The 27,083-nt window shown below is 39.0% G+C and overlaps 3 protein-coding genes and 1 long non-coding RNA gene across 5 annotated transcripts in view; 2 read left to right on the top strand and 2 right to left on the bottom strand.

The window, feature by feature from the left end:
- Positions 1-1,406, bottom strand: part of LOC123985089 (tetraspanin-9) — a 6,434-nt gene extending 5,028 nt beyond the window's left edge. The window contains exon 1 of the mRNA XM_046072444.1: positions 1,166-1,406. The gene's annotated coding sequence lies outside the window, so the exon portion shown is untranslated. The remainder of the gene's footprint in view (positions 1-1,165) is intronic.
- Positions 968-3,807, top strand: LOC123985091. Its single transcript, XR_006828600.1, has 2 exons — positions 968-1,460; positions 3,257-3,807. It is a non-coding gene; the product is annotated as an uncharacterized LOC123985091 (long non-coding RNA).
- Positions 2,843-24,165, bottom strand: LOC123985086 (endosome/lysosome-associated apoptosis and autophagy regulator family member 2-like). Of its 2 annotated transcripts, XM_046072440.1 has the most exons (23): positions 24,009-24,165; positions 20,502-20,635; positions 14,946-15,066; positions 14,667-14,856; positions 14,362-14,509; positions 13,772-13,861; positions 13,559-13,667; positions 13,294-13,443; positions 12,112-12,200; positions 11,054-11,234; positions 10,492-10,620; positions 9,768-9,858; positions 9,457-9,559; positions 9,134-9,271; positions 8,267-8,539; positions 7,221-7,394; positions 6,457-6,646; positions 6,274-6,370; positions 6,095-6,196; positions 5,661-5,787; positions 4,820-4,998; positions 4,049-4,211; positions 2,843-3,319 (listed from the first exon to the last, which is right to left on the bottom strand). In XM_046072440.1, the coding sequence occupies exons 2-23, from the start codon at positions 20,607-20,609 to the stop codon at positions 3,248-3,250; spliced, it is 3,024 nt and encodes a 1,007-aa protein (XP_045928396.1). In that variant the 5' UTR covers positions 20,610-20,635; positions 24,009-24,165; the 3' UTR covers positions 2,843-3,247. The 2 variants fall into 2 exon arrangements, with proteins under 2 accessions (XP_045928396.1, XP_045928397.1); XM_046072441.1 differs by lacking the exons at positions 20,502-20,635; positions 24,009-24,165 and adding an exon at positions 19,070-19,208.
- Positions 22,782-27,083, top strand: klhl42 (kelch-like family, member 42). Its single transcript, XM_046072442.1, has 3 exons — positions 22,782-23,947; positions 24,026-24,219; positions 25,354-27,083. Exons 1-3 carry the CDS (start codon positions 23,184-23,186, stop codon positions 25,806-25,808), a joined length of 1,413 nt encoding a protein of 470 aa, XP_045928398.1. The 5' UTR covers positions 22,782-23,183; the 3' UTR covers positions 25,809-27,083.

Below are 27,083 nucleotides of genomic sequence, written 5' to 3'. Positions count from 1 at the left end.
CATTAATGTATAATAATAATAATAATAATAATCCTTATTTGTAGAGCACTTTTCAAAAACAAGTTACAAAGTGCTTTAACAAGTGTAAATACAATAATACCCAAGAGACAATAATACAAAAAACAATACAATATACATACATTCAGAAGTAAAACAATATTTTCAATGATGATAAGTTAAGAAACACAAAATGCTCAACACATTTCTTAAAATACTCTGTGAAATCCAGCTGTTGTATGTGGGATTATAGTCATGTGCATAGCTGCCTTTTTCATGCCCCTAGATCTATGGTGGAAGAAGTATTCCGATTCTTTACTAAAGTAAAAGTACTAATTCCACATTGTGAAAATACTCAACTTCAAATAAAAAGGCCTGCTTTCACAACCTTACTTAAGTATGAAAGTATTATTAGCTAAATGTACTTTGAGTATCAAAAGTAAAAGTAGTCCTTGTGCAGTAAATGGTCCCTGGCAGTGTTTTACTATTAGTGCCCTGTGAGAACCACATCTCTCCAACAGCCCTGTTTTCAGCTTTGTGAAGATGCATTATTCAGCTGATCTCCGGGGAGTTTTACATAGTTTATGTAACTTTAGTACTAGGATAATTTAAATAATAGGAAATATCAAATAGTAACTTCATCCTTCAGTTTACAGAAAAAAAATCACAATCACTAAATTTGGAAATCCATGGTTTACACTGAATGTAGTGAAGTAGAAGTAAAGTTGCATAAAATGGAAATACTCAAGTAAAGTACCTCAAATTTACAGTAAATACTTTATATTATAAAATACTTTATAGTAATGAGTTCCCCCCACTGCATATAGTCTAGGTGTTGCATTATTTAGTAAATTTAAACTATATACTATAGATTATAAATATAGTGCAGATAACTTTATTTTATTATCAGACAGGCTTTCTTTGTCTCGACGTGACGTCACGGGACTGAACTTCAGTTTGCGGTTTTAACAAAAGTTTTGCGTTGGAAACGGACAAAATAAGCAGCGTCGTCGATAAATGCGTTAGTGATACACTTTCAATAACAAAACAAGTTGATGTTTGCGTACAGGCAACTAAATCACTCCACAGCGGCTCAGGTCGTGACTGTTTTCATGTCCATGCCGAGGAAATGAGAGGAGGAAAGGAAAACAGAGGGATAGTTTCCTACCGTCGGCTATGACCTGGAGTCCATCTTCCTAACGTCTCGAGTTTCAGCCGCGGAAACTTTCACATGCCAACTTTCTGCTGCTTTCCCTCAGAGCATCACCGGGTATGAAGACATAAATCCGTCGGGTGTTAACTGTGCAGTGAAGTCGGCTTTGAACTTTCGTCGATGGCTGGAGAAGAAGAGGAGCAGGAGGGGGTTTCTTTAGAAAGGGCGGAGCTCAGCGGAGGACGGAGCCGGAGAGGAGGCGTGACCCTCGGCGCTGGAGAGAGGGGACCACCGGGCAACGACCCGGGCTGTGTGTCAATATGACCCATAAAAATAGGCCACGTTTTTGTCTATTCTGGCTGATTAACAAGAATTTATAATGACACATCCACTTTAATCTACAACTGATTTTTACCTAGTGGCCAACTGTGGTACTGCAGCACAAATAGTCCTTGGTACAGAAGTGTCATCCAACGAAATGGGCCATTTCCAATTTGTACTAACAGCAAACTTATTTTTTTAACCTAATGTTAACAACTATGTTAAAACCTCCAAGAAAACATATTTTCCCACCTCAGTCTCGAAATACTTTTTATTCAGACATGGGAGCCATTCATGTACAAGTACACCCTTTGAGTAGTAATACAAATAAAAATGTAATGTTTTCCTACTAGTGAAATGCCCTTTTTTTGGAAACGATCAATAGAAAGTATGTAATAAAACATACAGAATTCCCATAGACCCCTATTATGAAGGTCAGATCCCCAGACTCTGGGGGCCCAATAGCCTCAGGCTCACATGCATTTTATTTGGTTTTAGTTATTTAATTAATTACAAATTTGTTAGTGAATTTGCGCCATTGAAGTACAATATGAACTAAGGTCAGTGGTGGAGGAAATATTCAGATCCTTAAGTCAATACAACACTGTAGAAATACTCCATTACAAGTAAAAGTCCTGCATTTTAAAATTGAGCTCCACCTCAAGGAGCTAATTTTAAACTATTTGTTGGACTACAACTACTTATTATTTTGATTATGGATTGACTTGCAGTTTTTTTCTCTATTAATCAATTGATTCTTTGATTTGTAAAAAAAATCTAAATAGTGAGAATGGTCACAATTACCCAGATCCCAAAGTGACACCTTCACGATGCTTGTTTTGTCCACCTAACAGTCCAAACCTCAAACTTGTTAAAAATAAATAAAAAATATTCAGCAAATCCTGGCATTTGGGAAGCTGGAACCATGAAATGTTTTTGCATTAAAAATGAGAAACGATTATCAAAATCGTTTCCAATTAATTTTCTGTCAGTCAATTAATTGATGATCATTTCAGCTCTACTTGTATAAACTGTTGGGTGGTTTAATTTATAACAAAGCACACTATTTTATACTTTCTTCCTATGTTTTTTATGTAAGAATGTATTTTAATGTAACTAGTAACTTATGCTGCCATATAATAATAGTGGAGTGAATAGTACAATATTTAGCAGAAGAAAAAAATCCAGCACAAATCCCTCAAATGTATATGGTTATAGCCGATTTTCACCAATATGCTTAACTGGCAATGACGGAGGGCATTGAAATCCGGTTAACAGGTTATATTCATACCTTTTCATACTGTAACATGTCAACATGCCGTACCTGTCACACATGACTTATACTGTATATAAACATCAACACACAAATCCCAAAGTCAAATTGGACTTTAATAAAGGTTCATAATTATAACATTGATATAAATACATGACTCTGAACAAAATGAAAACCAAAACAAATAAATATACAAAACATACAAAAAAACATTAAAAGCATGTTTCTATTTCAGCTGCTGCCCTGGAGCCTCCATGGCATTAAAGCAGGAGTGTGTTTCCTGTGTTTTCTAGGGTTGAGAAGGAAAAGCCATTGTCCAGTTTTTGCTAGCGAGTGGCAACCGCTTCCAGTGAAAACATGGGTCTTTATTGTTGACTCCCCACAATGAAGGGAGGGGGTCAAAGGACACATAAGTAGGAGGGCAGTGACATGGCACTGACTGACTGTTCCTCCGATTTTTTAATTCTTCTTTCTCTCTCTCTCTCTCTCTCTGTTGTGTCTCTTTAACCCAGGACCCATCGATCAGACTGGGAGGAGTTCAGCTGAACAGACTCGCTCCTCTCCCCATCCTGATGCTGAAAAACACAGATATTAGAGATATTATTTAACAAATCTATTACTACACTACAAAACTTGCATGTTTAAAGGTGCCGCTAAAGAAGTGTTGCCAGGTTGGGTGGTTTTCCACCCAATGGGGGTACGTTGGTCTGTGAGTCCACCACTTTGGTCCAGACTGAAATATTGCAACAACTATTGAATGGATTGGCGTGAAATATCATAGACATTTATGGTGCCCAGGGGATAAATCCTAATGACTTTGGTGATCTCCTGACTTTTCGTGTAGCGCCAAAATGCGGTTCACATTTCTGGTGTAAAGTGAAATGTCTCAATTACCGCTGGATGGATTGCCATGAAAGTTTGTTCACACATTCAAGTCCCCTTCAGGTTAATTTGTAAAAACTGTGATGATCCTCTGACTTTAAGCCACACCTCCCAACCAAATGGATGAAATTTGAAAAAATGTGTTTTATGTTTCCAATAAACTTGTTTCATGCATTTTCTACGATTAAGTATTATTTATTTTGATACCACTGCAACAACATGTCTTTTTCTTCCTAGTTTCAGTATCACTACAAAAACCAACAGCTTTAAGCTCTGAGACTTGGTGACTTGTTAAAACATAAGAAAGGAAAGGAGGATGACAACTGAATTGGCTGATAAAATCTGGGTGAATTTGAGTGAAAGTGAAGACGTGAAGTGAAGGACAGCATTATTGGAAAAGACGCATGCAGTCAAAGACATACCTTGTTAGCGATGGCTCGGAGTTTCCCCAGCAGGGAGGGTTTCTTGGTGTAAACCACATCATCGTCAGGTTCCTCCCCTTCAGCCAGGGCACAGCTGTCTGCTGCTGGCAGCTCACACTCCTTGTTGGCAGACATCACCAGACGAGAGTACTTGTACTCCAGCCTGACCACAGACACACAGTCATCGTGAGACAACATATTATTTGGCATACGCATCATCCAGCGTGTAGGTGTTTGAAGGCAACAGTGTTTTAACTGGAAAAGCTGTTAGCTGATGTTTTATGATCATAGTGATTCTACCAGACATAAAGATAAATCTGAGGCGTTACACAAAAATTAAGGGGATAATGAAGAAAAAATGATTGTTTTAAATCTCACTTCTCACTTCTTTCCACTGTTTCATGATTTGTGAAAAACTTGTAATTTTCACTTATTCAGAGCTCTGAAATGCCTTCAAGTGACACAATCTAAGGAGAAAAAACATTTTGAGAAGAAATAACTATAACTATAAATAGACTTTGCTTCTTAAAGGTCACAATCAAAAGCCCAAGATTATATGACTAAAGTAAAAAACAACAAATAAAGTACAAACGGGACAATGTTCCTGATATTGTACTTGTGAATAAAAAGTGTGTGCTTCTTGAAAAAGTCTGTAAGTGACAAACAGCAGCTGACATCTCTTCCTTTAAATAACAATTCAAGGTGATCTTAATGAGTATGTTGGCCTTGGCTGAGATTGGTGGTAGTGTCTGATTGGCGGGTGCCTCTAACCTCTTGTTTTTCTTCCAGAAATAGCAGGTGAGAGAGATGAGCAGCACGGCCACGAAGGCTCCGCCACCGACCCCGACCTTCAGCCACAGAGCGATGGCCTCGCACGGAGAGGAGCTTCTAGGAGGCAACGATACACCTTTGGTGCACAACTTTGGCTCGTTCCACACATACAGAGTTTCCTGGAGAGAGTCGAGTGGGACAGATGGAGAATTTCAAGCAGAGATTTGGTTTCATAAATCAAGCGTGTGACAAATATCACTCTTAATTTAGTTTTAAATATGAAAATACAACTTATTAACACAAGCTGACTAACCACATTTCGGCACAGGGCCTTCATGAATGTGATTTACTAATTTACTATCTTCTATCTAGTTTTGCTCAATGAAACAACAAATTTACTTGTAATAAATAATAATTCTTATGCAGTTTAGTCTCATTTCAATCATGCAGTTTTGATTATTAAATTAAATCTTTAGAGTGCTTTCATGAAGCACACACAGGACTTTTGTTGTGATTTCATTAGAGGGAGTTATAATAATAGTCTAACCTGAGGGTTTGATGGCTGTTTATTGAATCTGAATCTATCTGCACATTGAACCAGAACCAGAAACCATAATCCTTTCTCAAAAACCCTTATCAAATCTGTTCAGGCTATTCCTTAAATAATTTATATACTGTAATTATATATTTTCTATTTAGCCAAAGTGAGTTCCTGGATGGTTTACACATTGTGCTTTAATAATATAAAATGAGCATGGAGATTTGACAAAGACTTGATCAGAAATTCCATAGACTTTTATTTTTGTCAGACAGCATCAGAGATGTGATGTGTGTGTGTTACCTGGATGCCTCTTTTGCACGCTCCCTCTATCTGGTGGTAGTCGTCCTCGGCGCAGCGCGGACAGGCACTGGCGCTCTCCCACAGGAAGTGAAACGTACATCCATCACATGTTCCTGCAGGACACGAGCTGCACAAACACACACAGATAACACATTTTCTTACATAATCTATTTTCTTATGTTTCTGGTATGGCATATAGTATTTTCCTCTTTCATACAATGCATTTTAATTTCAAACATTCTTTGTCACATTATATTGTACTTAGGGTTAAGGTCCAAGCCTGTATAGGTGTGAAACCCATGTATATTTTCATTTATATTATATAATTAGTGTCATGTTCACACTAAACAAAGAAATTCTTACAGTACATGTTTGTAAAAAAATAAAACAACATTTTTGGTAGAAATTAAAACTCAGAGCACATTATCACCTACCTGGGCACAGAGAGTTCTCCTCGTTCAGACTTCTCGGGGTTACAGCGAACAGTGATGACTGAGCTGCGACCCTGATCACATGACGCCGTTGCCTGCGTTGACCTGAAAGAAAACAAGGACACAGGTAAGACAACCAAAACATTACAACACACGCTCTGCCTCTGTCTGTCACACTGTACCTGTAGAAAAAGTTGATGTCTGGTACATCCTTTGAATTTTCAGGAAAAAGATCTGGTTTAGCGTTCACGCCATCCATGACGGTATCTACTGTTGCTCCTGGAAAGAGACATCAAAGATATCAAAGCCAACATTACCAGCTAATGATCAGAGAGCTACATACTGCCATTTAACCCGAGTCACACCGATGAAAGTGTCTGCAAGGCTGATGGACTGTGAGGAAATGGCCATCCTGAAGCCCCGCCCATCTGCTGGGATGATGGTTGATTGACAGATGAAGCTGTCGACTGAGTTGACAAACTGAGCCATGTCGCTCTGGTCGTCCACGCTGGACACGTCGGTGACGTTATCTGTGCAGATAGCAGCTCTCTTCCCCTTTAGCAAGACACGTACAACAGCATAATAATTATCTCTCAGTTGGTATGGTTACGCTTGATGTTTACCTGCAGCTTTTTTAACATAAATTAATTTTCACATTGTGGATAAATCTTCAAAACAAGATGTGTAAATTTAAAACAGCTTGTATTGTCTGGTGGAAATACAATAACAATACACAATGTTTGTAAAGAGCTATTGAAGGAAAGTTAGTTAATGCTGAGAAAAATGTAAATAAATCAACATACAAGAGGCTCAAAACTCATTTCCATTCAAAATATAATATAACCAAGATAAATAATAAATCCAACATTAAAAATCACCCCTCGTTCACCATACGTTTAAGGGTTTAGGGGTTTAAAATTTAGTGTTGCTTTCATACAATACACCTAACAATCAGTACACAAACTAAAATTAAAATCACCAGTTAAAGGAGTTTAAAATTAGCACAAGATCTGAAGGATATTTTTTTTTATAAAGAATGAGAGTGATACCAAAAAGGATACTAACAGATCCATAAAACTGTACTGACACAGTAACTAATACATGACGACTTCAGGTATGTGTGAATTACCTCGTGTCCACACAGGCTAATGTTGAACAGGTGAAGGTACTTTGTGCCTTTAGAGGTGAAACTCGGCCCGATGGTCATCGAGGCCACATCACTCAGGGGGCTGAGGTCAAAGGTCAGCGTACGGTTGTTCTCTGTGTGGGAGAAGAAGCAGTCGCTGTAGCACCGAGAGTGTTCCTGAAAGAAAAGCAAATACATGAACTCTCAACATGTAACATATTAGATGGACTGTGTACAACTATATTATAATTAATGATAAATACAATAATAAATGTTATGTAGTTGTTAAATTATTGATTTGCAATATCACATATTTAGAACAAGAATGTATTAAATAAACACCTCTGGAGCAACTAGAGGTTAAGTGTCTTGCTCAGGGACACATTGGTGGATGTGTTGCAGTGGGGGTTCTCAGTTAACAGCGTTTTTTGTTCCTAGAAACATCTTTCATGTCCTCTGTAATAATTGTCTAAACACTACAGAGGATTAGCACTTCAAACCGGATTTTTATAAACCTTATCTGGCCCCTGATACCACATTTTAATCCCAAAATATTTATACCCTGAGCAAAGGGGCATGGAGAAAAGCTCCAAAGGGGCATGGAGAAAGCTCCAAATGGTTCATACAGAAATTTCAATACAAAAAGAAACAAACAAACAAAGCTAATATATTGACATAAGTAGTCTTTTGTGGCCCCTCGAGGACTCAAGGTTGAGAAACTGTAGCTTAAAGATCACCACTTATTGATAAAAACCCAGAGTAGGACTGGGTATCAAACATCATTCTTTTTTGGTATCAACCAAAACATCAGATTCGTAATTTGTTTACTTACTTACAAATAGTTCCTGATTTAAATTAAAATGTTGCTAATTTTAGACTTTATTTTGGGAGGCATTTTTTTTGTGTGGCTCTATTTAGTAAAAAAAAACATTTATATTATAGCATGGTGGTAGTGTTTTGGTATCGGTACCAAACCTCGTGTATCATATTAGTACTAGTATCAAAAAATCAAATGATACCCTGTCCTAAGCCAGAAGAGGTTACTCTACCTTATTGCTTACACTTCCAGGACCACAGGCTACACACGCGTCCTGGCCGTAGGTGTGGCGCCCTGCCAGGTGTGTGTTGGGCGGGCACTCCTGGCACCGGTTGGTGTCTCTGTCGATGTAAAAACCAGCAGGGCAGGGAACACAGGAGGAGCTGGCCCGCTGGGAGTTCTGGGGTACCAGAGCGCAGGCCCGACATGCTGATGCCACCCCATCCAGGACGTTAGTCACGCTGATGGAGTACAGCTTCACCATGTCACTGACATAACGACGCATCTACAAACACATACAGAGCAAGCAGAGACACATACGTTAAGGTATAAATATGTTCTTGATATTTACTGAAAGTGAATTTATTGTCACATTTTTCACTTCCTCGAACTAGTAGTAATGCTAGTGATGATTTGCCACATTCATTCTTCAAAAGCTCATTTTGCTCATACATTTAATATGTATGCCTTAATTAAATTATACAATGAGACATAAATTGATATACCTCTTTTAATTTGATTCTTTATTTATTCACATTTGTATTAATTACCTTATTTATTGTCATTTATAATTTTAAATGTTTATTTATTTTCCTTTATAATTTTATTTATTAATTAACTTTTATAAGTGTATTCATTTCTGTTTGTTTTATTTAATTTATTTATGCCTACAATTTTTTATGTATTTTTGGTGCATTTGTGCATTTTATTTTAAATTTCTGTACTCATTTTCGATTGTGACAGAAGAAGCTATCTTGTGCGCACAAGATACTATTTTGTACACATGAGAAAGTATGTGATGCTCAGGACATATTAATACTGAGAATGATGTGCACAGGCATTGAATAATGGGGAATAAGGTACTTTGTATGTTACTTACGTCCAGAGCATGGTTAGTCCTCTGGAAAGCCCATGTATACGTGACAGAGGCGTTCCTGGTCATGCTGTGCGAGTACGACTGTTTCCCCTTACTGCCTTCCCAGGACTCCACCACTGTGGTGCTCTTTCTGTTCACATCCTGAAGAGGGCGTCACAGTAAAACAGTTAGATGGGAAAATATGTGTTTGATTACTGACCAGTAATATGCAGAATACTGTAATAAGTGGCACCACAGTGAGACAAGTAACTGTTCTGGCTTGCTGGTATAGTTAGTCACATTTTTACTACCTTCTGTTACATTAACACACACAAACAAGCACACACCATCATGAAGTAGAGCTCACAATCAGCAGAGCAGATGGTCTCAAACACAAAGCTTATCTGGCCAAACTCACTACCGGTCATCCCTGAAAGTGAGGCTGGGACCCTGCCACAAAAACACAAACATGGGCAGAGATTTAGTTTTAACTTGATCCTACAAACATCTCGTTCACAAAAAATATGTTTATTATCTGAATCTTTCAAGACGAGATGATAAGATCGCTTTATTTAATCCTTCTGTGGTGACCAAACTTGGATAGATACACCAAAATCTCACACAGAAAACAACCACATTTCCCTACACAGCTACTTACTTGAAGCCAGGCACATGCAGGCTGAGGATGAGATAGTCATTGTCTGAACTACCTGCTCCACTGCGAATGTGGTCCCCTGCAACCTCCCAGCCTGATGAACAACAGACATGATGCACTCACATTACACCTCATTAATTCTGGATTACAGATCAGTGCATGTTATTTTATTACAATATCCAGAATTGGCTTGGATGGAAGCGGATGGATCGGGCAACAAGTGCTTTTACTGCTTTTACTGTCAGTGGAGATTTCAGCATCATTTATATAGTATTGAGCAAAACAATGTCACCACTAATCTATTGTACATTTATTTGCTGTTCTGGAGCTTTCAGTCATATCACATCTTCATCACCAGATGGAGGTTTGGTGGTGTGGTGGTTTAGAGGTTTGAGAGGTCCTTAAATGTCTCAGACAACAAGAACATTTGAGTATCTACGTTTCCTTGACAAGTGGGTAAAATCCATTTACTGATGAAGGTGTGATATGATTGAAAGCTCCAGAAAATATTCCTATTTCCAAGGGCAATAATTAACTTTGACCACATGGTGAGTACATTTTAGATAATTAGTAATTAGACATTACTTACTCAGTTGGGAGTTGTTAGTTAGTAGGAATTAGTAGGTAATTAATAGGTAGTCAATTACATAGTTAGTTGGAAGATAAGACTCAAGACTGAGAGAATATTTCCGTCGTTACTCAGTAATACAGGTGTTGTTGTGCTCACCATTCATGTCGTCACATTTGGAGTTGCCCACGTTGAAACAGGAAGTCTTCATATTGGAAGGCAACACATTCCACCATTTATACTGGTAACCTAACACTGGCTCTGTACCTGCAGGGCACTCAGTGCACTCTGGTACAGACACACACACACACACACACACCCACAAAAGCTTAATTTAGATACAACAATGACATTTTTCTCTTTGGTAAAACATTATGTTTGTACAAGCACCATCCATTCAGGAGTGCATTAAAAAAGGGTCGCCTCTTTTAAACAAATTTCATTCAGACAGCGCAGATCATGTGCCCAGATGGAAAGGCTTTATTACTACTATTAATTTAATTGATACAGTACATACAGTATTTGCTATATATATATATTTATATATATATAAATAATAAAAAAACTGATATTGAGGCATCCGTCTCTTATATGTGAATGTGTAGAACTGTGTGAGCATGAAGCAATGGAACAGACTGTTTGGTTGACTTTCCCTATATAAATACAGATTAAGGCTTGGTACCAATACATGCCAGGTGTGGACAGGTGCGTGCAGGTTTACCGTAGGTGCCGTCTGAGTGGGTTCCAGGTGGGCAGGGTAAACAGGTGGAGTCAATGCTGTTGTAGTAGCCGGGGTTGCACGGAGGGCATGGCTCTCTCTGCCCAGTTGCAGGCAGCTCCACGGCCCCTGTGACGTTCTCAACACAGATTTTTGGCTCCACCCAACGATATAACACTTGCGTCTGTAACGAAAAAGACATAGAGCTTATGATCAGGGGTGGAGAGTGGTCTGTAAGTGTTTTACTCTAATAGAGGGGGGAAAAAATAAATGTACAGTACCTGGAGTAATAGAGATTGAGACACATAAAAATGGACAATAAAGCTTCAAAGATTCAAAAGCAAACAATACCATCAATAATAGAGGGATGTGTTTCTTTTCTGTTCTTTAACAATCATCACTCTTACTCAGCACACTCAGAGATGTAAATTAAAACAGGCCAAGGTCATGGATTAGTGCCAAGAAAATTTATTTAGGATCAGATGGCGTGCCAACCGCTTACTAAGCTATTCATCATTTTCTTTCTCATCATATTGTGTGACTTGTCTTGTTTCTAACACAATGCCCTGAGAGAGACGACAAAATGTCTGTTTATAATAAATTTAAATGTAATGTAGTAAAAAAGGCAGCTTTGTCGTGCTGTAAGAATAAGAAGTCGGTAAAGGATAAATTAAAACAACATAATTTATTATATATTCTTTTATTAAAACTATTAGACCAAATGAAAGATAAACAGGAATTTTCATGCTGATCATGTATTAAATATAAAACCAATCATGGGTGTTAGTGGTTGTCTTGTATTTATGTAATCAATGTTCCAAATTGCCTAATTTCATTTGGATTATTTTGCATTAATTGGGTATATTAACATAGAAATTCAAACTAAAAACTATTAATTGTCACCTAATATTTCACAACTTACGAAATACAAACTTAAAACGCTCTGTTAAATTGTCTTTGTAGGTTTACCTAAACTTACATTTGTAAGTACGTGTGTCTGTCCTTGCATAGTAAAAAGGTCAGGATGTATGTGAAATGTGAAATGTGTGGATGCTGCTGACCTTTCCTTCGCTGTCGCAGGCTGTGTGGATCTGGAAGTAATCCTTCTCTGAGCATGGCGGCCTCGCCTTACATTCAGCCCATCCCTCATCTGAGAGAGGAGCCGAAAACAGAGGAGAAGGAGACGTGATGATCCGGCTCACAGGGATGCATAGAAAACAAGCGAAACCAGAGTGTGATGCAGGGTAAATCCCATTTACTAGCCTTTTACTCTACAGAAGAAAATGAAGCTTCACAACTCTTTTTGATCTTTTTTCTCAACTTTAACATTTCATACAGCAATACCAGCAGAACAATCAACTTATCAAAGATGTAATGCTCCGTACTTGTGTAGCGCCTTTCTAGTCTTTTCGACCACTCAAAGCGCTTTTACACTACATCATGTAGATGTATGGGTATCATCATGTATGTGTTGGCAGATATGCACATACAAATTTCAGAATGTAAAGGTGTCTTTTAATTCATTCGTTATTAGTTTTTACTTATTTACAATGAGTTCATTTCCAGTTAAGTTTACTGTACTACTTTTCCTATCATGTTATATTTACGTGTTACAGTTGTAAATATAATTTAGTTATTCTTTTTTATTTCTTCCTTTAGGGTTACTTTTATATTCTTTGTTCTATTTTATTGATTAAATATATTCTAATTTAAAATATTTCAATATTTGACTCTACATTTTCAGTGGGTGTAGCATCGGGTGGAACTACATCTGTATTTCAATGTGCAATCCTGTACTGTATAATGACAATAAATCTGAACCTTGACCTTTACTTAATGTAATAATTTCAGAGTAAACACCATTATTCAATTATTAAACAACCTCCCATGATACATATATTTCTCACAAACCTTTAATAAGCAAATTTGATAACTTATATAAAATGTGATAAGTGAGTCTTTTTGTGATATTTCTTACTTTCAAATGTTAGCATGATATTGGCCTTACAAAGACCATATCACACCAGCTTTATTAAGTTGCATTAAACTACTTTAAGGTAGATGAGGATTTAACACAAAAAAGTAGGTCACTAGGTAACTCCATAATTTTCTTTATAATTTCTCACTGGATGTAATTTAGCCAAGAACAGAATCACAGCTCATAAGAGTGCACTTCTTGTGACAACTAGTTTGAGGGTTTAATGACACATACTGTAGTTGCATGCTGTTGTATGTGTACATACGTGAGTAGTGGTGTTCAGGGCAGCGTGTACAGGAGGACGCGTCCTTTATGGAGAAGGTGTTGCTGGGACAGGGCTGACAGGATGAGGAGCCGGGGTCTGAACTGAACCAGCCGGGCCGGCATGGAAAACACTCTGATGTGTAGGCTACACCTGTGTTGACATCAGTTTGCAGCACAACACGCGGCCCTCCAATTATTACATGCATCACAAATGTAAAAACAGTAAGTTCATAAATGCTTTGTTGTGTGCTTGAGTTCTGCTTTACCCTCTATTTGGATGTTCTTGAGCAGCACAGGTTTGACCATCTTTCCTCCTCCCACCAGGATACCAGTTGTTCTCCAATACAGGATGTTCGTACCTGACTTCAGATTCACCTAAAAACAAAAAAGAACAAGGTGAAGAATGCACAAATAAAAAAATAAAAATAAAACAAAGCACAATAATGTACCTGCTGACACAAGCTGAATCAGATACTCACTGTGTGTGTGTCCCATTCTCCATTTTTAGTGACTTTAATCCACTTCTGGTCATCAGTCTGGGCCATTTCCTGACACTGCTCGTTCTGGACCTGAACACATGTTGACATGGAATCTATTATCCACACAAAACTGTTTTCTAAAGAACAGCTGCTGCTCTTTACTCTTACTTAACCTCCATTAAAAATAAAACACAGGCTGTTTCCTTTTGTTTCTTTATACTAACTGACTGTAGCTTCATAGTTAGCTTACAGACATGAAGAGTGGTATCAGCATACTTCCCAAAGTTATTAATTATTTATTTAATTTATTTTTTCTTTTAAGATGGAAGAGCTTCTGAAATAGCATTTAGACAATCAATGCATCCTAAAACCCAAACTAAATTAAATAACTTGGCCTGGGCAGTTTAATAAAGCAGATTTATGCTGATTACATTGACTGTTAAGGAAAATCCAGGATGATTTCTGTGTCGTAAAAGGAAAAAAAAATAAACTAAGAAGGAACTCCAGATGAAGCTAATAGTAATGTAATATTTTGGCAAATTAATATATCAGAATATATTATATTGTAGGAAGCAGTTAGTTGTGCTTACATAAAACTCAAAGAAAATGTTGTTGTCAGGGTACTGGTAGGTGAAGGAGACGGAGCCCTGTTTCTCCAGATGGACGGCGTAAACCAAAGACACTGTGCACTCATCGCGATTCGACTCCAGATACACACCCTGTGGCGACCATGTTGAGCTGCAGCAAAGCACAACAACATACTCAAAAACAAACCAAAACAGCAAAAACTGTATTTTTTGTTGTATACTCAATTTAATACATTCAGTATTTACTTAACTCTATGTGTATGTGTCTAACCTGTGGGATTGGTAGTGTTTGTGAGTGTCTGTGTCACCTGTTACAGGCCTGAATGTCCTCCCCATTTGGGCCGGGGTCCATGAAGCTGGCCACACTGGTGAAACCTGCAGGGATGGCGTCCCATTGGTCAAAACGGAGGCCACTGCCCAGCGAATAGGAGCCGGCCGCACAGGGTGTGCACTGCTGTGTGGTCATCTCTAGAAACATCCCAGCTGGACAGGAGAAAGCTGAGGACAAGGAGGGTCATATTGACATGTCAATACACACACAGCTATGAAAACACAAACACACGCACGCACACACTGGCAGTACTTACAACAGTCTGTTCCTCTGGTCGGAGGTGGAAGATCTGAGCAGGAGCCTGGATTGAGAGGGATGGCAACCCTCCATCGTGACCCTGTGCTGTCACACTCTGTGTACTGGTAGTAGTAGTCTGTCTGCAGAACAGACATACAGATACATACAAAGATCAATACACCATCCACATTTGTGTGTTTTTAGCCACAATCAGTTGGTGGGTCCACCACTGGGGTCCAGACAGAAATATCTCAGCAACTATTTGATGAATTAGCATTAAAGTTTGTACAGATATTCATAGTCCCCACAGGATAAAGTCCAATGATTTTTATAATGCCTGTAATCTTCTTCTAGTACCACCATGAGGTCAACACTGTAGTTTTGAGTGAAATGTCTCATCAACTATTGCATGGACTGCTGTGAAATTTGGCACAAACATTCATGTTTCTTCAGGATGAATTATAATAACTGTTGTAATCCCCTGACCTTTCATCTAGTGCCACGATCAGATTTGTAAATTGACCTGCAAATTGACCTGCAAATCTAATGCAAAAATCCCCTGAGAGTCCAATTTTTCAATGCCCCCTTCCCCCCAACTCCACAACAAAATTCCATAATCATTGATCATTATTATGGAATTGGCCTTTCACCTATAAATGCTTAAAAATTGTGAATTTTAACTATTTAAACAAAATTCCTCGGGTGTGAGGAGTGATGACCCTGACCCCTGCGGTGGGTGATGTCACAGAAGGCCGACTCATAAAATGCACTTCACTCATACCGACTCTCACTTCAAATTAAACTGAAAAGTTGGCAGCAGCCCAATGGCATGTTAGCATGCTTATATTAGTAAAGTACAGCCTCACAGAGCTGTTAGCAAAGCTGTAGACTCTTTAGTCTTGTTATCCATAATTATTACTGTTTATCAAACCTTCACCTACTACAAATACAGACATATGTGCAGACAAAACAACACCCTCATAGTGACTCCAACTTTTTTTCAGCACTGGACACGTGACTTTCTGCAAGCATGAAGCTGATTTCATAAGAAAACAAGAGCTTGTTATACAAAAGGGAACATTTGAGGGGTGGGATGGCTTCCAGGCCAAAAGTCGTGGCTGACCCTGATCACTGTGGCAACCAACCGCTGGAACACTAATGGTCCATTAAGAGCATGACAGCAGGTCATCTGTACAGTCGCTTCTTTCCAAGGGCTGCTGCTTGTGACATTATGCTCATCATTTGAAATGACTGAACTTTCATTTAGAAGACCATTTTGTCCAAAACAACTTATTATTAGTGTTTTCAAGAAACCTGCCATGCATGCACAATTAATGTTAAAAGCCTCATGTCCTCATCCAGAGACGACAACTAAGAGTGTGTTCAGTGCTGAGTTTAAAAAACAAACAAAGCAAATGCATGGCAGATTATAGACTTTCTGGTTTACACATATTTTATGCCTCCCCGCCCCAACTGCCTTTGAACATGTTTGCTTGGTTTTTATTTCTGTTTGTCTGTTATATTTTAATATCAAATCATCTAATATCTTTTTTTTTACTTTGGTTTTATTACATTTTCATTCAAAGCAATTCATTTTTGAAAAATCCTCACTTGAATAAAAGTGAAAAGCACACTGTTTCGCTTACAGCTTGTTTATTTCCTATTTTTTTAATACAACATTTTGGTCATAAATACATACATACAACCTTCATCAGTTATATCATTTAGACCAAAACATTGTCTTAAATAAATATCATATAAACCAGCGGTAAATAAGAAAATGTGCAGCAGTTTTTCACTTTTATTCACGTTTTGCAGTCCTCTGACGCACCTGTCACACACTCAGATGCGCAAAGATGTGTTATAATTCTGAGTAAAATGCTCACTAAATACAATTTATTATTTAATAATAAATAGATCAACATTTCGGAAAATGATTTCATTTGCAATCTCGCTGAGAGTTAGATGAGAAGATTGATACCAATCACATATCTGCACTTTAAATATGATGCTACTTCCAGCTGCCGGCTAGCTTAGCCTAGCATAAAGACAGGAAACAGTGAGAAATTATTATTGCTATTTATTATTATATTTTAGACAATAGTGGTATTTAGGACAAGCAGATTAAATATTGATATTCAATGTCTGTTTTCTATTTATGCAATTTAAAAATTATTGCTGAATTAAGGCAGAATGACCCGTAATTAGGGCTTGTTTTTATGCTTTTAATGTAACTTCCTTTGAGTCCACAGCGTCCCTCTGGCTGGTCTCCATCTCCTCCCCCGAACCTGCTGTTCAACTGGGCAGACAAGATAGCAGAGCGCACAGGCAGCTGGCTGCAGCAAAACACTGACATCTAACAAGCAACAATCTAAGTAATACCAGCTAATTTAACAGGAACAACCGCAGAAATGACTTGTGATGTATGTACAGGGAAATTAATCAGACAGAGAGATTTTGCAGATGCAGGGTGTGGTGTCTTGGAATTTGTGTCAAGTCAAGTCAAGTCAGGATTAGATTAAGTGTAAAACGACATTTTACAAAATGCAGAGACACATACAAAATTTGCAGAGTTGGATATAAAAAAGTAAAAAAACACATGAGATACACTCAGATACAGCAAAGTGAATTAAATAAACAATGATAAAACAACAAGATAATCAATGATTTTAAGATTTATAAGAAATCATAAAAGTACCATAGCCCTAACTAAGAGGTTTATCACAGAGTGAAGAAACCATTCCCAACTAAAAGCTTTGTGTATTGTGTCTTTTAAATGGCTAATCACCTCTCTGCAACAACAAAAACTGGCCATTCATGCTGCTTCCGCTCCCACAACACACACAAACATCTAAATTGTTGCTTTACGTGGGAGCGAGAGGCCGACCACATCGTTAGCGTGTAGCACAGCAGCCTGCACTGCAATTCACCTGTTGTCTCTTCCTGTTTAAACGGTCAAACAAAAGAGGGCTCTGCTAATATGTTGACAAAAGGTGAGACTGATAAAAAAGGACACGGGCTGATGTGTTTCACTGCTCTCCCGGGTGACTCACGGTGGTTGTCATGGAGACTGATGAGAAGAAAAGGGCGGGGGGATAAAATTCAGCGCCATGAGAAGCCTGTCAAGAGATCGTAGGACTGGAGATTTCAGGATTTGTGTACACAACAGGAAAGATGGACATTAATCCTTACTGATACTGAACCTGCATTTACACCCTCACTGTACAGGTAGAAAACTTTGACCACATTTATCTAGTGTCTTTTACACTGTGCATGTAACATAATGGCTTATTGTTTATACTGTGTAGAACATAACCATTCTATTGTACATACTAGTAATTGGTCTCTAGTCATTACATTGTCTATATTATTAATTTTGTAGGCTATATATCACAGTTACACCCGTCTTACTATCACTACTGCACTGGTCTTTTGTTCATTATGTACATTTATTTATTTTTATATATCTCTATATGCACTTTTGCTATCTGATTAGATGCTAAACTGTATTTTGTTTGTTTGGTAGTTACTTCCCGAAATTGAATCTTAAACTGAATGTGTACAGGGCCGCGGGGGGACTGGAACCAATCCCAGTCGACATCAGGCAAAAGGCGGGGTACACCCTGTACAGGTCGCCAGTCCATCGCAGGGCCACCCCTATACAAACAACCACTCACACTCACCTAAGGACAATTTAGAGTCACCAATTAACATAGCCTGCAAATTTTTCCCAAATATGGAACATATCGAGACAGGTGGAGACTGTCTCACCTTGTCTGTCTGCTCATGTGTTTATCTGTAATCAATCTATCCAACCTGAGGGCTAAGCCAACCTCCTGTTATAACTTATTATTGAATTATTTATAGGCAACTATAGCCTGTAACTTTCGGCAAGATAGTTTCTTCCTCCTACTTTTTACATAAATTGCAGTAAAATGTGGATGTTAATTTCAAATTTGACAAAACAGTTGAGGTTTGTTTGTGTTTTGCTGTGATAGCTCAGAGGAGAGGAAAGAGACCCGAGAGAGGAGCCATGCTGGCCCAGCTTGGACTTAATTCTGCTCCTAAAGAGCCAGTCTGGACAAAATATTGATCAGACAATGGAATTCAGAGACATCTGAACACATCGTTACAGAGACCTACCCCATTAACATCCCGGATCATGCACTCGGCAGGTGGTCCATGTTCCGAGCTATCATTGCAAGACTCTGGCAAGATTAGAGGAAGTGGACTCTGTGTTTTACATTGATGATGCTTGGTGCTGAAATGCAGTCAAGATGGACTCTGTTTCCCAAATTTTAGACTTTTTATTGTGAAGATGAAACTTTCATATTATCATCTGGTTGCTGCTGTTTACATTCAACCCAGATGCGAATTCAAAAAACGCACTGTGGAATGTTCAGGGTGTATACGTGTCTGTATAAATAACTCTATATATTGTTTTATTTTATTCTATGTGTTATCATCTTTTAATATAGGCCTTTACTTAATAATATGTTGTTTGTGTAGCATGAAGGAACTACAAATTGAGTTTCGTTATGCAGCCTTGTGCTGTATAATGATGTGTAAATGGGATGTGCAGGACCGGAGGGCTCTGCAGCGGGTGATTAAAACTGCACAGAACATCATTGGTACCCCTCTCCCGAGCATTAGTGATATCGGTGAGGTGCCTACGCAGAGCCCAAAGGATACTAAAGGACAGCACCCACCACAGCCACAGCCTGTTCACCCTGCTGCCTTCTGGGAAGAGAAATAGTTTCTGCTGCCACACCACCAGACTGCTGAGCAGCTTTTACCCCCAAGCTGTCAGACTATTAAACTCTAATTCATCCTCAGCACTGCTCCACTGATCATCGAATATTGTTTATTTCGGTTTACCCTTTTAATTATTGCTTCTGGATTAATGTATATTATCTGCTATGTAGCCTAACAGAGGGGAGTTACAAAACACAATTTTATTAAATAACCTGTTATATTGTGACAATAAATGTACCTACCTACCAATAATAACAAATAAACAACATTGTACCTTGTTTTGTTTTAACACAGGTGATAAGATAAGCTATAATTGCTCTGGTAGGATAACAAAAACCCTGACAGCACTGCCCGGTTCCCTCTCCTCCTCCGCGGGTAATCCTGGCCAGGCTGGCCGGCAGGAGGCTGTTCAGAGGAGGGATGGAGGCCAGCACACAGCGTCATCTCGTTTTGTAGCGTGTTTATGGTCAACATGAACCGTATTTTAAGCCGATCAGCCGAGTGCAGAGGACCGTGTGTTGAGCCAATATAATCTAGTAGTAGGCTAATAGTGTTTTTTATTATTATTGTGCATTATTACACGCTTTTTAAATCTAATCTGGTTGTTAAATTCTGCATGCATGGCCATTTTCTTGATTTGATTAACTTACCGCATTAAAATAGGAGATAAATGTAATTTCTAGATGAAAATAATGATTTAAAAAACGAACTATAAAGACAGTGATTTTGGTATCTTCAAAAGCAACATTTAGGCTACAATCCACGTGGTTCAGGATAGTAGGCTAATAAAAATAATAATAGTAGCCTAAAGCGTACTCACCTCATCGCACGGCCGCAGGTCTCTGTCTGCGGACACGGATGATGTGTGAGCGGTGATTATGAGTAAAAGGCAGCGGAGAAACCAGGAGGCCCACACCTGCTCCCGCATCCTCAGCTCGGATCACACACCACTTCCTATAGTCAGAAACATGAAACAGGCCGAGCGGTGAGTGTTTGTGTGGTGGTGTCCCTGTCATTGATGTCTCCTGCCCGCCTGCCTCTCACTCACCCTCTACACACAACCACTGTCAAGACAGGTAGTGTAAAAACAACACTTCCGGTCCCGGATTTCACATTTATATTGCCCTGGCATAGAATACAGACTTTATTCCTATTATTATCTTATATTTTATGATAATTTCCGACTGTGGGCATGTTTTAATCAGCATAACTTTATTCTTTATTTTGTATTCTGCTGGCATTGGCAGGTGTAATTATTATTTAAGTAAAGGTGTTAGGCTGCACTCTTCTCAATCCTCTTAATTTATGATTACACTAAGAATTTTAATGTTTTGTGTTGCTCACAACTAATATATTGAACAGGTTACAGGTAATTTCTGAAAGAATTAGCTGATTAATCAAATAATTGACCGACCAAAACTTCATGGGCAACTATTTTGATAATGAATTTATTGTTTCAAATAAAAAAAGCAAACATTTGCTGATCCCAGCTTAACTTTTTATTTTTTTATTTTGATGCTTGTCTTTGGCTGACTGTTGGGCAGATAATACAAGTAATTTGAATAACACCATGGGCTCTGGGAAATGAATTAAAGATCCATCAATTGATTGATCAAACAAGGGAATAATCCTGATCATAATTAATAATGAAAATAATCGCTAATTGATGTATTGTATTGATGTATTGTACCAGATGTAGCTTAAAGCTCAATTTAATCTGCATCTACATAAATAATCACATTTATAGTACATAAACTAAGAATATATTGTTTGCCCTAGTATTTCTCCCACAACCTGCGTTAAAAGACCCTAAAGTGACTCTAAAAAAGTGGAAAATAAAAGCTATATGTTATTGATAAAAGTGGGTAAACTTCTCCTTTATGTTTCATTATATATCTACACACCGACACCAGGGAATTGTTGAGTAAAATCTTAGCACGTCACATTTTCATCACAATTTCTCTGATTGAAACGTGAAATTAAATTAAAAGAGGCATCATAAAATTACAAGTTTCAGATGATAAAAACTTCTTCAACATACAATATTTTATCTCCAGTTGTATGCTTTTATTTTGAAGGCACTACCGCCTGTCTCAGTCAGCTTAAAAATTTGTAGTTTTACATCTCTCTCAGCTAAACCTTCACTCAGACAGTGACGCCACGAGTGTGATAACCCACGTTATCTTGATTGACGGCTGGAGATCGACGACAGGCCTGCTGGCTGTAGAGCTTATTATAACTCTGCACTGAAGATATGAGCTTGAGAGTAACACTAAAATAGTAAGAGGTCACATGCAAGACAATGCAGTTAGGTTAAAAAAGGATGATTTTTGTGCATCACAGTAGGTATAATTACACCTTCAGATATATTTTTAAACAACGATATAAGCTTCTACATCCCACCCACTGAATATCTGAATGTTGTGAATATTTGAGAGGATAAGAGGATTTCCTGTTTCTGAGCCATCCCAAACCAGTGGACCAGTGGACTACTCCAGCTGCCTGACTGTCAAGAGTCTCATGCTTTGGCCAAAACAAAACATTGTGTTGTTAATCTTTGCAAAGAAAATACAGCGTTTATAAGACACATTTCTGCGGGGAAATTGATTAATTTAATGTTTTAATTATTTTTTTCTTTTTCTGTTGTTGTTTTCTACATGTGTTCTCTTTCCTGTTTCTTTTTGGGTCTTTTTGGCCTTGTGTCAGTAGTATAGTAAAAAACGAACCAAAAAACAGCTGTAAAACATTTTTTAATTAAAATAAAAAGAACTGAGATGAGTGTGAATATATTTAATTGTATGTTCAATTTGTATAAGACATTACACATTGCACGATAAGTTAATATACTGTCTATGGTCAGTAAGTCTGTAATGTAGCCAATATTTTTAAATAATTTATGTTAACTAGACTTTTTTTAAATGGTAGTTTAATAGATTATTTAATTTTATTTTGTGTTTTTATATTTGCTTTTGCTTTTGTCTTATTTTTTTGTTGTTGTGAAGATTAACCTGTAGGCGGCAGAAGCAGACAACAGCTCTACAAACATTTGATCACCACGAAGAAGAAGTATAAAACTCGGAAATGACGTTGAGTTACAGAATCAAAACAGTTAAAATCTGACAGCTCGGCATCGTCCCGCAAAAAGGCTTTTAAATGCAATGGAAAAGGTTACTGTCAGTGTCAGAAATAAACTACACAATTTAACCAACGTTTTTAGATACTTTTCATCAGACTGTCGAGGAATGCTAATCCGAGGAAAATGTTCTTTTGGCTTGTTTATGCTGCAGCTCCTGTCTTTGTAACTACCTGGTTAGCTTCCACGGCTAACGAAAGTTGCTCCATGGCGATCTATGGGCCGAACATTACCATATATAGACCGGCCACAGAGCTCCCTCGCCGGTGAAATGTAAACGCTGTCTCGCTGAGGAGGCTGACTAAAGGGCAAGCAAAAACAAAGCTCAGCCTGAGAGAGAAAAAAAGACTCCAGTGCGCTACCTTCACCATGTCATCTGACCAGATTATTGCCATCGTCATGGATGACAAAATCTACGAGGTGAATAAAAAGAAGCTGATAGAGAAGAGCGACTACTTCCGTGCACTGTACAGCTCTGGGATGAGGGAGTCCACGGAGGACTCTGTGCAGCTGCAGGGGCTCAGTGTCCCCGGCCTGGAGCTGGTCCTGGAGTTCATCAACACCTCCAAGGTCCAGGTTGTCAACGAGACTCTGGAGGACCTGATTGAGACCGCCTCCTTCTTACAGGTTACCTCCATCCTTAAGCTCCTCACTTCTGAGATCCGCCTGGAAAACTGCGTGGAGCTGTACAGCCTCTCTGAAGTTTACGGGACTCATGATCTGCGTCATTCCTGCCTCAAATTCATGAGCTGCTACTATCACCCCATGCTGAGGAGGCCAGAGTTCAGCAGCCTCCCCTCGGCTGACAGAGACCAGGTCAAGGAGATGCGCATGAAAGGCACCGCCACCCTGGTAGCCATCGGAGACTTCACTTGTCTGTCCCTGGACATGCCAGATCAGGATGAACCTTGGTCCATGCTGAGGTACGGAGAGGAGGAGCAGCGCTGGAAACCGCTCGCAAATAACTTGCCTCCAGATATGATCAATGTCAGAGGATATGGCTCGGCTGTCCTCGATAACTACCTGTTCATAGTTGGCGGATACAGGATGACGAGTCAGGAGATCTCTGCGGTGCACTGCTACAACCCCTGTAGGAACGAGTGGAACCAGGTGGCTCCGCTCAACCAGAAGAGGTAAAACCACATCTACACATTTCCTCTTAAATATCAAGAACTGTTGTCATGTTTCACTTACTATGTCCTCTCCATCAGGTCCAACTTCAAGCTGCTGGCGGTACAAGGGAAGCTGTACGCCGTAGGAGGCCAGTGTCTGGGCACCGTGGAGTGTTACAGCCCAGAACAGGACTGGTGGACCTGCGTGTCCTCGATGCCCGACCCGCTGGCTGAGTTCTCTGCCTGTGAATGCCAGGGGAAAATCTACGTCATGGGTGGATACACTGCAAGAGGTTGGTATAACTCAAGGTATTTATTGTCATATGAATTAAAATGCCACCAGTTTATTTCCATATTGTGAACGACTTGTGCACGGGCTGCTCTCCAGTTTACATAGCTTACACAGTATACAGGGAACAAAGAAACATTTTGGAAATAGCTTGACTATCTTAAAGAAGTCTTTTCCATTTATTTCAGTAGAACATAGAGGCTGTGTGATAGTGCCGATCTGTTGATGGGAGGGACACTCTCCCCCTCTTATAATCCTATAACTCTGCATTTTTTAGTGTTAGATCAAAGCTGTGTCAGTTTATACCATAGAAATTACCACCATGACTGCTGTGCATTGAGGAGTTTGCCTCTGTCTCTGTTATTTTAATCTGGACTCTCTGTTGTGTATTATTTGTTATATAATTTCAATTATACTGGCCGTGGCATTGGCGGGTGCACAGGATGTTCCAGTCTTATTCATCTTATCAAACCCCCCAGTGGTACAGTTTATTTGTGATCACAGTAATCCATATTAATAGCAGTAAGTGAAGGGTGGTGGGAGGGTTTTGTGCCCCAGATGCAATTTTAAACCCACAGTATATAATTTCTGCATGATTAATGGAAAAATTTGGGATAATGTAAATACCAACTCAACAAAACATATGTCTAGTTATTTTTAGACATTACCAGATTATCCCTTTAAGTAGGGTTAGAAAATTACTAATGAAGCAACTTATTTATCATTTATACATGTTTTGTCATCATAAGTTTGGTATTTTATATATTTCTTGAAGCATACAACGTGTGTTTCGGATCTTTCAACATCAGTTACCCTCACCCAGTTGACCCCACCAGGGTTGTGGAGTTAAACTCCACAGCTCACTTTGTTTGATCCACAGCCATCTTGGAGGATCTTTCTGCCGCCTCAGTGGCACTTTGGGTTTTTCATACCTCTGGTCATTCCCAGGACACTGAGGTTATTCCGGTATAAATTACGTATATACATCCAGGAAATGTTTTTTGTTTAAAGAACCCGTGATTTCATTGTGCACCCCCACTTCTGAATCCACACTTACACCCTTGGTGCTTCCACATTTTAGTGAGAAAGAAATTAGTTATTTCAGACTTTAAGTTTAACATGTTTTTGTCTCTGACAGACAGGAATACAAATGTCCTATGCTACTGCCCCACGTCTGACACCTGGACAGTATTTCGGTCCTGTTCGGCGCACATCCGCAAGCAGCAGATGCTCTCGGTGGAGGACACCATCTACCTGGTGGGAGGATACACACACGAGCTGGAGGCGGGCCGGCGGCAGCGCCGTCCCAGCCAGACAGAGGATGTGCTGACGGTGCAGTCCTACAACGTCACCACAGGGGAGTGGATCCAGCTGAAGGAGAACACGTCTAAGTCGGGCCTGAACCTGACGTGCACGCTGCACAACGACGGCATCTACATCATGAGCCGGGACGTCAGCCTGCCCACCAGCCTGGAGCATCGCGTCTTTCTCAAGTACAACATCTTCTCTGACGCCTGGGAGGCTTTCAGACGCTTCCCGGCTCTTGGCCAGAACATGCTGCTCTGTTCGCTTTACCTCCCCAATATGCTGTGATTGAGCGGGCTGATGTGAAAGAGTTCAGTGAACACTAACAGATAACACATGCAGCATTAATATAGGCCAATGTGTGGCTTGCTTTTTCTTGCACAGAATGGAGCTTTGTGGCATTAGCGGGAACTATCTGGTTGCCAGGTTGATCGCCTCGTGACCTTTGTGCCTCAACAACAGAAAAAAAAGCACTACATTGTACATACTGCTGTGGATGCAAATACAAAAGCTACAATGATAAGTATGACAGTGATGAAGCACCATGGCCTGTAGATCAACAGCATCATAGCAGCTAGCCCTGGTTTGTGCCTCATGTATTAACATGGACGTTATAATCAAGTCACATTGGTAACAATCTGTTTCTTTGAGAAATAACTTGGGATAACAGATTAAAAAGGTATTTTATTGTGTAGCAGACATAATATTTTCCATCCATATTATTAAAAGACTCTTAGGTTTCTGGAAGTCTTCAGAGCAGCAGTTATCTGACAACCTTCTGGGTTTTTCCCCAAACATTGTTGGGTATTCCCCCCCCCACAGAAATGGATGGTTACTACTGGTTAATACATGAGCGGCACAAACTGGGGCTATATAACAGCATGCTTCTAAATCTGTGGGCCACAATATTCCTGATGTTTACACTCCAAATATGGCATTGGCATACATGTTTATCCATAACTCACTACAAACCTTGAAGTATCTCAGAAACAAAACACATTTCTTGTTTTTATGTACTGTACATAGCAGATAATGAAATCATGAAAGATGGCTTTGGTTTTACACTGCCAGTTTTATGGGAAATAGAGGTTCCTTGAAAGTTATTGTGTGGGATGAGAAGTGGCTCAGAGGGAGCTTAATGTGTTGTTTATGAACACTTGCACGGTCTTATTTTTCAGAGATACACTAAGCAAAGCTTAAAGCGCAATTCCATGAAACGATGCACATGTGCCTTCTGCAACCTCAGTTAATAGGAACTTGATACAAAGAAAAAAAAAAAAAAAAAAAAAGCACAAAATGCAAGACTTTGTTACATTTCCAGCAACTGACCAAAACTGCTGTGTTTCATTTTCTCTCTGCTAGGCAGATTTTGTTTTCCTTAAGATAGTTCCTTTATTAAGTATTGAGGGTGTGCAGACATGAAAAGTGAGCCTCTGGGCAAAATGTATTTATGAAACCCTTGAAGTTTTGGGTAAATGCAGCACTTACAATGTTTGATTTGGTGGATTTCAGATTCTCTCTGCATTACTTACGTAATGATAATAAAGACGAAGTTCAGGGGTC

This window comes from Micropterus dolomieu, linkage group LG16, assembly GCF_021292245.1.
Source record: "Micropterus dolomieu isolate WLL.071019.BEF.003 ecotype Adirondacks linkage group LG16, ASM2129224v1, whole genome shotgun sequence".
NCBI lineage: Eukaryota > Metazoa > Chordata > Actinopteri > Centrarchiformes > Centrarchidae > Micropterus > Micropterus dolomieu.
The sequence above is the reverse complement of the archived record's forward strand: the minus strand, read 5'-3'. Positions and strand labels throughout refer to the sequence as shown.